The 10,301-nt window shown below is 38.7% G+C and overlaps 1 protein-coding gene across 2 annotated transcripts in view; it reads right to left on the bottom strand.

Moving 5' to 3' along the window:
• Nucleotides 1–10,251, bottom strand: part of Orc1 (origin recognition complex subunit 1) — a 30,712-nt gene extending 20,461 nt beyond the window's left edge. The window contains exons 1-6 of one of the 2 annotated variants that reach the window (XM_046451093.2): nucleotides 10,035–10,251; nucleotides 5,985–6,082; nucleotides 4,330–4,429; nucleotides 3,606–3,730; nucleotides 1,857–2,035; nucleotides 381–699 (exon numbers count right to left, since the gene is read on the bottom strand). In XM_046451093.2, the coding sequence (XP_046307049.1) occupies nucleotides 381–699; nucleotides 1,857–2,035; nucleotides 3,606–3,730; nucleotides 4,330–4,424 (718 nt within the window). In that variant the 5' untranslated portion in view covers nucleotides 4,425–4,429; nucleotides 5,985–6,082; nucleotides 10,035–10,251. Of the gene's footprint in view, nucleotides 1–380; nucleotides 700–1,852; nucleotides 2,036–3,605; nucleotides 3,731–4,329; nucleotides 4,430–5,984; nucleotides 6,083–10,034 lie in introns of both variants that reach the window. The other variant, XM_058581459.1, reaches the window with a different exon arrangement.
• Between the last annotated feature and the right edge of the window lie 50 nt (nucleotides 10,252–10,301).

Raw genomic sequence — 10,301 nt, forward strand, 5'->3', positions numbered from 1 at the left:
GTTTCAAATTGAAGATGAGGTGTTGTTGCACAATAATGTGAATGTACTCACTACCATTTAAAAATGATAAAAATGGTAAAATTCACATTATATATATATATATATATATATTTTTTTTTTTTAAGAGAGAGAGAGAATTTTTTAATATTTATGTTTTAGTTATTGGCGGACACAACATCTTTGTTTGTATGTGGTGCTGAGGATCGAACCCGGGCCGCACGCATGCCAGGCGAGCGCACTACCGCTTGAGCCACATCCCCAGCCCCACATTATATATATATATATACCTGGCCTATTGCTGCACTAATTCAATACTCTTATATGAACTAATATTTTATAAGTGTTCCTTCAGCCCCAGTATGCTCCGAGAATACACTTACTGCAGAGATCCAGCCTCTTCCTCGCAGTGGGGGCAACAGGATGCACAGGAGTTGGGCGAGATTTAGAGGCAGAGTGACTTGATTCAATCCTTTTGGCCACTTGTTTTGCTGTGGTCCAAGCAGGGCTTTCTGTGTTCTTAGTCATGGCTTCCACAGGCTTCCGGCATTTAGGGCTGCCTTCTTGTAGTTTCTCCAACTCTGCAAATAGTTCTGGGGACAATGGTCTGAACTTCTTTTCATTCCAGGATAGTTTCACAAAAAATATTTTCTCATTTTTCAGACCCACAGGTATCACTTCATCTGGAGCTAAAGCCACTACCTGAATTTAGGAAGTATACATGAACAGGAAAAGATGAGCCAAGGAAGACTGCATCAGAGCTATGATTTAAAAACATTAAGCCAACATCTCTACCTGTAATGTTATCTTTCCAATCTAAAAAAGCAGATATTGCATAGCATATTAAATAGACAACTGAGCACTTATTTAATTGTTTGAAAGATACCAATGAAATGTATAAATTACTTTCATTTTTAAAAAGTTTATTGGCTTTACCTTTTAATTTCTGTTCTCACTCTAGTTTGAGGATGCATCACTTCACTCCTAGATAATTCCAGACTTCACATAGCTGATATCTAAATCCTCTATCACTTTCCTTTCCTCCTCACCCAAATTTTCCCACAGGAGTTTCTGTAAATATGTTCCCCTGCTCAACAATGTTCCTCAGCATGGCCTTGCACCACTAATGGAGCTTGGCTTTCACAGTTCTGCTCATTCCCACCCAACATCTCCTGCCTAAACACTGCCCTGCACTCCATCCTTCCAAATCTACCCATCCTGCAGTTTCAACTTCTATACTGCTCTTCTTTCCTTTATTTAACTCGGACATTGATTACTACAGTCGTGCCAGACCCTGTCTTCCAGCCCATCCATTAATCCAACCACCTAACCATAAAAACCACACTTCACATCCTGATCTAATCCCACTTTAGGGGACTGAAGTAGTCCAGGAATAAGCCATATATTTAGTCTCCAAACTAGTGTCCTGCTTAGGCCTATAAATGAGCCGCTCAATAGCTCCTGATTTATTATAAAATCCTATAACACAAATTTGCCTGTAGCAACTAGCACCCTTTGAACTGATTTACTCAAGTCCTTATTTATCAAAGCAGATTCAGCCTCACAATGCCTTACACCGGCCACAATCATAGCTAAATATAATTTTCCATATTTGCTAATTTCTGTTCATCCCTCAGGTCATAACCCAAATGTCACTTCCTCTACAAAGTTCCTAACACATGACATGTGCTCTAAATAAATATTTGTTGAGATGAAATAGGCAGAACAACAGAAAAAATGACAGGATAAAATTCATTCCCATGAGGCAAATTAGAGCCAGTAAATTTCTGAGGTCATGCAGTTTAGAAGGTAGACGGAAGTAAGCTTCAAGACAGAACTGGGATCAAAGCACCACCTACCTGAACAGGGCCAATGATGGTCTCAGCACTAATGTTGCTGCCACAGGCAGGGTAGTCATACCAGAATATCTCCCGCGCATCAGGCTTCCGGCCCAACAAGTGCTGTTTATGGGCAGGGACTTCACAGAATCGGACAAACCACTGTACTCGAGCACGTTTTTTGGAATGAAGTTCAGAATCTAGAATGATCAGGTATGAAGGGGAGAATTAATAAAATATGAGAACATTTTATTAAGTACTTCCTATGTGCCAGTTCCTGTGATAAGCCCTCAACTATTGAATTCCATACCCATAATAAACCTGCATGTAGGTACTATGTCTTTTACAGGCAAAGAAATCAAGTTTCAGGGACCTTAAATAATTTGTCAAAGGTCATTCGATCAACCAACCACATTCAAGCTGACTCCACCTACATTCAAGCTCTTCTCAGGTTGCTCCATTTCCTAATGGTGTTATCACTGGACAAGGAATTACAAAAGGGATTTGAGAGGATCTACTCTAAACACAAGCACTGACTAGTGGATCAATTCTACAAATTGGTAATTATAAAGAAAGCATCTCACAGCAGGAAGGAGAAAAAAAGAATCCTAGCAGGAATCAGAATAGTGACCATGGGGATGACTTAGCAATCACCGGCTTGTAATCTTTAGCTTTATCATTATAATATACCATTAATATCACTGTAAGGGCATACATTCAGTAGTATCATCATCACCACCCTCTCTTCTAAACTCTTTCCAGAGAAACTAAAGCCATCCAATGGAGCAGCACACACAAGGAAATCTAAAACCTCCACACAAAACCCCACATTTCTGCTGATGTGCTCCCCCTAGTGGATTTCAGTTGCATTGGTTTTTCTTCATAACTTGTCAAGTATCTCCCCTGTGTAAATAAAAACATCCTTATCCACTGGCTGTATCCATTCCTTTTCTTAATAAGTTGCCACAGGACTATCTAACTCATGCTGTTCCTCTTTTAAATCCCTAGGAAGTAGTTTTGTGTAGTTTCTTTTTCTTTATTTATTTTTAAAGTAACATGTTTTATTAATTTTTTTAATGTGGTGCTAAGGATTGAAACCAGTGCCTCCAACACACTAGGGAGTGCTGCACCACTGAGCCACAACCCCAGCCCTTGTGTAGTTTTAAGTTGTTCTTTCTTCTTAATTCTTCCCTTGGAACCTGGCCAATCCCACCTTCCTGCATGCTCCTGTTCTGCAAAGGGCTCAAGGCTCAGCACTTAATGAGCTCTGACCTTTTCAACCCTATACACAAGTTCCTCTGGAATGTATATAACTGAAGTGCTTTTGTTTTCCTGACTAAACACCAAATGATACACCTTCCTAATCCAACTTACCCACTAAAGTCCTTGTAAAGATGCACTTGCAAAATTTATTACTAACTTCCTCATGCTGAAATTAAAGGATACAAGTATATCACAGTACAAATCACCTATTTTTTTTCCTTCCCTCTTTCTCAAACTCATTCTTTCTCTCCATCCTCCAAATCTGCCTTTATGACGACTCTTAGAATTAATGGAAAAGATGGATTCTTGAGTCCTCCAATTCCATTTTACCTACTACTACTGCTATGGTGAATAAAGAAGTTTTCCAGATGGAAAAGGGAATGGTTGGTGCTAACATGTATAAGGTACTCTGCGCACTGCTGTGAACTAAGGAATCGTCAGCCTCTCCTGCTCTTACCTCCCGATTATTTCTATCAGCAACAAGGTTCATTCCAGCCCCAAACTCACCATCTTCAAACAACTCAATCAACTTAGCAACATAGGGGTTTTCTTCATCATGCCCTTCAATCAACACAAATTGTCCAACTTGAATGTGCATCTGAGTCGAACAACCTATTTTCATACATATTTCTCTAGGAAGTAACAAAGAAACATGTTAGGAAATCTTTAAGGGTGGGAAAAGCTATTCAGATCTTCTGGAACCAGAAAGTGTTCTCAAACTAGAAACTCCCCTAAATAATTTCTCTATGCTGAGCAACTCTCCTACAGGGAAACCAATGCACTCAATTATATTTAAGCATAGAGAAAAATGGGCCAAACTAATTGTTTTAGCATGAATGATAAATATAAAAGTCTTAACACAAACCCTAACTCCCCTCACTTATTGACAAAGAAAAATAAAGGCTTCCCAAGGATGGAGAGCTGCCCAATGATAATACCAAAATTATCGAGCTGGAAAGGACATATTAACATCTTTCATCTTGTTATCATAAAGAGTTAGACAAGTAGCTATGACCTTATTTTATTTATCAAATTTTACTAACCAACAACTTTGCCCCATCCCTATTTATTCTATCATCTTCTTCCATCAGACAAACACCCTCCTTACAATCAACACATATCTACACTCTCAGTCTTCAATTCATGGGAACTAGAATAGGCTGGATCTGTTATTAACAGTTTAACTTCGGAAATTGTATTTCAAGCCCAACCACAAGGCCCCATCACTCACTTGTAAGTTTGGTGGTGCAGTTTGCGATCCAGCAGTGGCCTCCCAACCCACGAGTAAGTTTGTCTGATCTTCTGTCTTGTTTGGTAGGGTGCCATGGCTCCTGTGAAAAAGCCTCAACTCTGAATTACCATGGCAAATTCTGATGGATTCTAAGACATAGTCAGCCCCCCTTCCATGAATTCAATCTTTGTTTTCCTGCCCCTGCCTCACCCCACACATTTTAGAGATAGGTAACAATTTCTTTGAGGAAAAAGTAAAGTTCCATGAAGATTAAATATAGGCAATTTGGCATCATTTATGTCTTAAGATATGCCTCATTTCTTCTCACCTAAGGAAACATGAGGGTCAACATGTACAGAAATACTTACTAGCAACAAGGCACAGAGGTGTGAAACATCTAACAATGTGAAATGTCTTCACAGTTATGATCCAGATAGGGATTAAAGATAAATGTAGTAAAGGAAATTATTAAATAGTGTCAAGAGCCCAGAGGAACCACCGGAAGTTAGAGGACTGGTTCTTATGGCTGTTCAAAAAGGGAGGGATTCCTATGGAAGACTCCTGAACTGAACATGGAAGTTAGTAAATATTGACAAAGACTGAACTCAGTTCCAAGGGATGAAGAAGAAGGTAGGCAAGTGATATATGGGAGACAGCAATGGGTTTTATCAAGTGTATAATTTCATTTACATTTAAAAAAAAGTTATCAGTGTTACTAAGCTGTACTGGTCTGATAGTTGGGAGTGGCTGTTTCTTTGCAGCTGATAGACCCAGATATGAGTACTGTGAATAGCTGAAAATAAATGCTTATGCTAAAATACAGGGTGTGGGGGAGGTACTTTTAGTGATGAAAACAGAAATATGGATGAAAATACAAATATAATCATTTTTACAAAGAATTTGGGCATTACACTCTGATAGTTCTAATAATGATGCCAATCCATTATTTTAAGCAACTTAAAAAATAATAAACCTTTCCTCTGAATTTCATGTTTTCCTTATAGAGCTAAAATTTGACAAAACTGAGTTAGAAAAAAAAAAAAAAAAAAACAGACCAACAGAATTATTCTGAATAAACGATTACGAGACCAAAATTTTAGTTTAAGTTGAAAACAACATCCTCCTTCAAAAATTAGTTTCCTAAAACTCAGTGGCATTCTATCCTACGTTCTATTGGGGAATATTTACAATCTAAGATTTTGTGTTTTGGGACGTTTTTTTAACTTTTGAGGGAACTAATGCCAAAAAGGAAATATTGAGTCATTAACAAATAAACTGTTTACAAAAGATACATAAAAGATTACTTTAAGTAAATTAAGAGTATCAATCTAATTTTTTTTTTTTTTGTAGTTGTAGATGGACAGAATGCCTTTATTTTTTAATGTGGTGCTGAGGATTGAACCCAGTGTGCCTCGCACGCTAGGCAAGTGCTCTACCACTGAGCCACAACCCTGACCCTCTCAGTGTAATTTTAATGAGGCATAGTGTGAAAATGAATAAAGAGCAAGGAAAATAGAGAGAGCAAAACCAACTGGAAGACTTGCCCAAGTAAAAAGTAAATTTGCATTCATAATATCAAAGTATCTTTTGGTCAAAATTAGTAAACGTGTTTGAATCTAAATAAATGTTTAAGGAAATACATAACACAAATTTACCTTGAATATGTTTCTTCTGATGGATGACGTAACACAAAACTTTCAGAAATTAACTTGGAAATGTTAACCTTTTCCACAATGAAGTCAGATAAAATGTGCTATTGAGATACAAAGAAAACACCCAAGTAAATTGCAGTGCTCACTAAGCTCTCATTTAAAAAAAATTGGGGAAATAGCATCTAGTACTTCCTTATAAAATCAGTACTTCTCAGCAAACCTTCTACAATTCTCAAATAATCTAACTGTAAAATATATAGCCTAATTTTTTCACTTTGACTATGACAACTTATTTTATGTACACAATAATCTCATTTTTTCAAACCAAAAACTAGCATAGGGAAAGAACTATGAAATGTATACCAAGAGGGCTTTAAATTCATGCTCAATTATTTTAAATCTAGACCATATTTTAGTTTACTAAAGCAGATATCCTCTTTCAAAAACCAAGTCAAGGTAAAAGTCTCCTTTACTAGGAGACCATAAGCCATACTTGATGAGACTAGAATAATGTGTGCACCATAAGGTGTATAATTCCACTTTCATTTAAAAAAAAAAATTATTAGTGTTATTGGTCTGATAGTTGGAAGAGGTATGTGATTTACCCTAGGCTGAGGAAGCAAAGTTACTGGAAGGACCAGGACCATATAACCTGCAATTCCTCTACCACTATGCCACATGCCTATTCCCATTGTCAAACAAACCAAGTTTGTTAGTGCCCTCAGACTATGTAACTGCTGTTCTCTTTTCCTGCATTACAGGGGTGGCTCAGGTCTCAGCTCCGATGAAACTCCCTCAGAGAGGCTTTCACTGAATACTCAGTAGGAAAGTTACTCCGCCATCATGTTCTATTATACCATCCTATTATGACCATATATTATTTTCCTATTTGTTGTATTTCTCACATTTGAATGTTAAATTCCAAAGAACAGAAACCTTGAGACCTTCTCTTTATTATTCATAACTGCATTAGTAATCCTTTGTCAGGACTAGGCATATAATAGGTAAACGAATGAAGGATGGAATTTTAAAAATCACCAGAACAAGCATGGCACTGTGATGCATCCCTATAATCCCAGTAACTTGGGAAACTGAGGCAGGAGGATTACAAATTCAAGGCCAGCTGGCAACTTAGTGAGATGTTATCTCAAAGTAAAATAAAAAAATTTAAAGGGTTGGGGATATCGCTAAGTAGTACAGTACGGGAGGTTTAATCCCCAATACCACAAGATAAATAAACAAATAAAAGATAAATCAGAGCCAAGCCCAGTGATGCACAACTATAATTCCCAGCAACTCTGGAGGCTGAGGCAAAGAGGACATAAGTTCAAGGCCAGCCTCAGAAACTGAGACCTTGCCTCTAAATAAATAAATAAATAAATAAATATAATAATAATAAAAATCAATCAAACAATTAGGACCACAGCAGCTGTGGTGAGAATGTAGATCAGCCAAAATACTTACATACTGCCAAAGGGAATGTAAGTGACACAACCACTTTGGAAAATCAAATTTTCTTAAATTCTGAACATATGCATAACCTTTGGCCCAGCAATTTCAACAGAAATATATAATATCATCAAAAGACATGAACCAGGGCCAGGCATGCAGAGAAGCTTAGGAGGCTGAGGTAGGAGGATCATGAGTTCAAAGCCAGCCTTAGCAACTTAGTAAGGCCTTAAGCAACTCAGCAAGACTCTGTCTCTAAGTCAGAGGGGTGGGGATGTTCAGTGGTTAAATGCCCTGAGTTCAATGCCTGGTACCCCCCACCCAAAAAGTCAAGAACCAGAATATTCATAACAGCACTATACAGTGATGAAATTAAACCAACTACAACTACATAGACAACAAAATTACATAAAGCCAAGGAAATCAGACACCAAAGGTAAAAAAGTCCTGAAATCTGCTGATTTCCTTATGCTGCATCTTCAGAAGAACTCCCCATTATTTTAACTTTTCACTGAATTACATATAGAAAAGTGTATAAATGAGAAATACACACTTCAATCAACTCATTGCTCTTTCTCACCTTCCACCTAAAACTTTATCTCACCTACCATCAGCATACAAATTTCTCAAGAAAAATGGTGAGTGGACTGGAGAGGCTGGTCTGACTTGGTTTAGAAAAGGCTTTGGTTTCTAAAGATATCAGACACAGATGTCATAGATATTAGAAATGTGAAATATACACACCACTCAATCTAAGAGCCACATTCAAGGGAAACAGATAAAGGAGTTGCTATAAAAAAATTTGAGCCAGTATGGAAGATTGAGACAAAACTCGTTTTTTGTAGACTAGGGATTGAACACTTGGCCTTATGCATGCTAAGCAAGTGCTCTACCACTGAAACATACCCCTAACTCTTTTTAAATTTAGTTTGAGACAGGATCTCACTAAGTTGTGCAGGGTGGACTCCAGGTTGTGATCTGCCTTTTTCAGTTCCCAGATAGCTAGGATTACAAGTGTATGCCACAATGCACAGCCTGAGTCAAAACTATCTCATTTAATTCTTATGATAACCCTAGAACAATATCAGTACACAGTAAGTGTTCGATAATAAGTATTTCCTAAATTAAAGGTATATATGTTAGTATCAAGGTGAAAACTACTGTCCAATTTTATACAGGATAGCACAGCCTTAACTCAAGACTCTAAACATCCAGATTCCCATGACTGTGCTCTTAAATGCTTCACTTTACAACACACAGGGATTGTAAAGTGAACTGCATAATGTCTATGAGAGCTTACTTCTGGTGGCTTATAACAGTAAGTCAGGCTTCCTAGTCACTGAGTAAGAAGGGGTCAACTGGCCCTCAATTCCCTCACTCACAAAACAGAAGTAATAGAACCTTCCTTCCTTTTGGCTAATCTTATTTATTAAGTACCAATTGTGTGCCAGGCACTATTCTAAGATTATTAGTGAGAAAATGCAAAATTATAAATCCACTCTTACATTAATTTGTATTATTTTTAATATAACTTAATATTTTGGAATTCACAAGTCACACAAAATGTTGCAAATAAATCCCAGGGAATTCAGAAAACTTCTAAAGTTCACATATGGCCCTCTATTACAGTTTTAAAAAGGTTGCAGAGAAACTTGTTAAACCAGGCTCTCACAATGGAAATGCCATTGGCATTCAAAAACTAATACAGCAGAAAAGAGGATACCATTATTCATATTTTATAGACAACTAAAACCAGATCTAATCATTGCACTTTTTCTTTGAAGTACTGGGGATTGAACCCGGACAAACTTTACCACACCCACCCACCCTTTTTATTTTGAGAGAAGGTCTCACTAAATTGCTTGCGGCCTCATTATGTTGCTGAGGCTGGCCTTGAACTTGTGATCCTCCTGCCTAAGCCTCCTGAGTTGCTGGGATTACAGTCTTAAAATACCGCATCCTGTTTAATCATTGCGCTTTCACAAGTAGACCGGATAAGGATCTCGCAACTCATTCAAGTCCACTACTTTTCCCAATTGTCACATTAAAAGGCCCTTCTGTTGCAGGCTGAATTCGAGGCAGCAGAAAGGGTGCCATTATACTTCTCTCCTGGAAAGAATGTGGATGGGAGCCTATAGTTAAAAGCAACTCATCTAGAGAAATCTGGGTAGGAGCCTAGGCATCTTAGCCACGAAAAATGACCTACACAAATCTCTGGAAGCAATCTCTACATAGGCAAAACGGGGAAATAGCATCTGATCTGCCTTCCCTGTAGCGCTTGCTACACTATGGCTCAAGAAGGAGATGATGCGAGGAAACACAGATGGAAGTAAAGGCTCAGACCATTTCTGAGAGTCTGGGATAACTGAGGGTAGAATGCACACGCTTCTCAGGTGTGGGTTTCTGGCTTCCCCGCTGCAAATTCTTACTCCCTAGCAGAGCAAGAACCCTTTTAGGAAACGGGACGTGGGAAACAGGGCCACTCCTAGCAGGATTAGAAAAGTGCCTGGGCACCGAACCGGCTTTCGGTGCATGTCTGATGAATGAATCAATGAGTGAGTCTGCAAAGAACAACACCCATAGTTCGAAGCTGAGGTCACTCACCTGTCCCCCAGGCCGCCACATTCACTGGGGGCTAAAGTTTCCTCGGGCGAGTCGCAAGCCCTCTGCTTCTCACCTCCCGTACTCTGGGAGCTCCGGGCTTTGCAGCAGCTCTGACCTGCCCCACCTGGATTCCTCCTTTACAGCCACAGGCCGCACGCGGTAGCCAAAGTTGGTCCTGGATTGGAATCGAAAGAAGCGCGAGAAAAGAAAATTTCGCGCCAAACGGCATGACCCCGCCCCCAGGCTATCGCCGTAGCTCGGCGTCAG

Source organism: Marmota monax, unplaced genomic scaffold (genome assembly GCF_021218885.2).
Source record: "Marmota monax isolate L192 unplaced genomic scaffold, Marmota_monax_Labrador192_F-V1.1 WCK01_AAM20220418_F8-fsc00023, whole genome shotgun sequence".
Lineage (NCBI taxonomy): Eukaryota > Metazoa > Chordata > Mammalia > Rodentia > Sciuridae > Marmota > Marmota monax.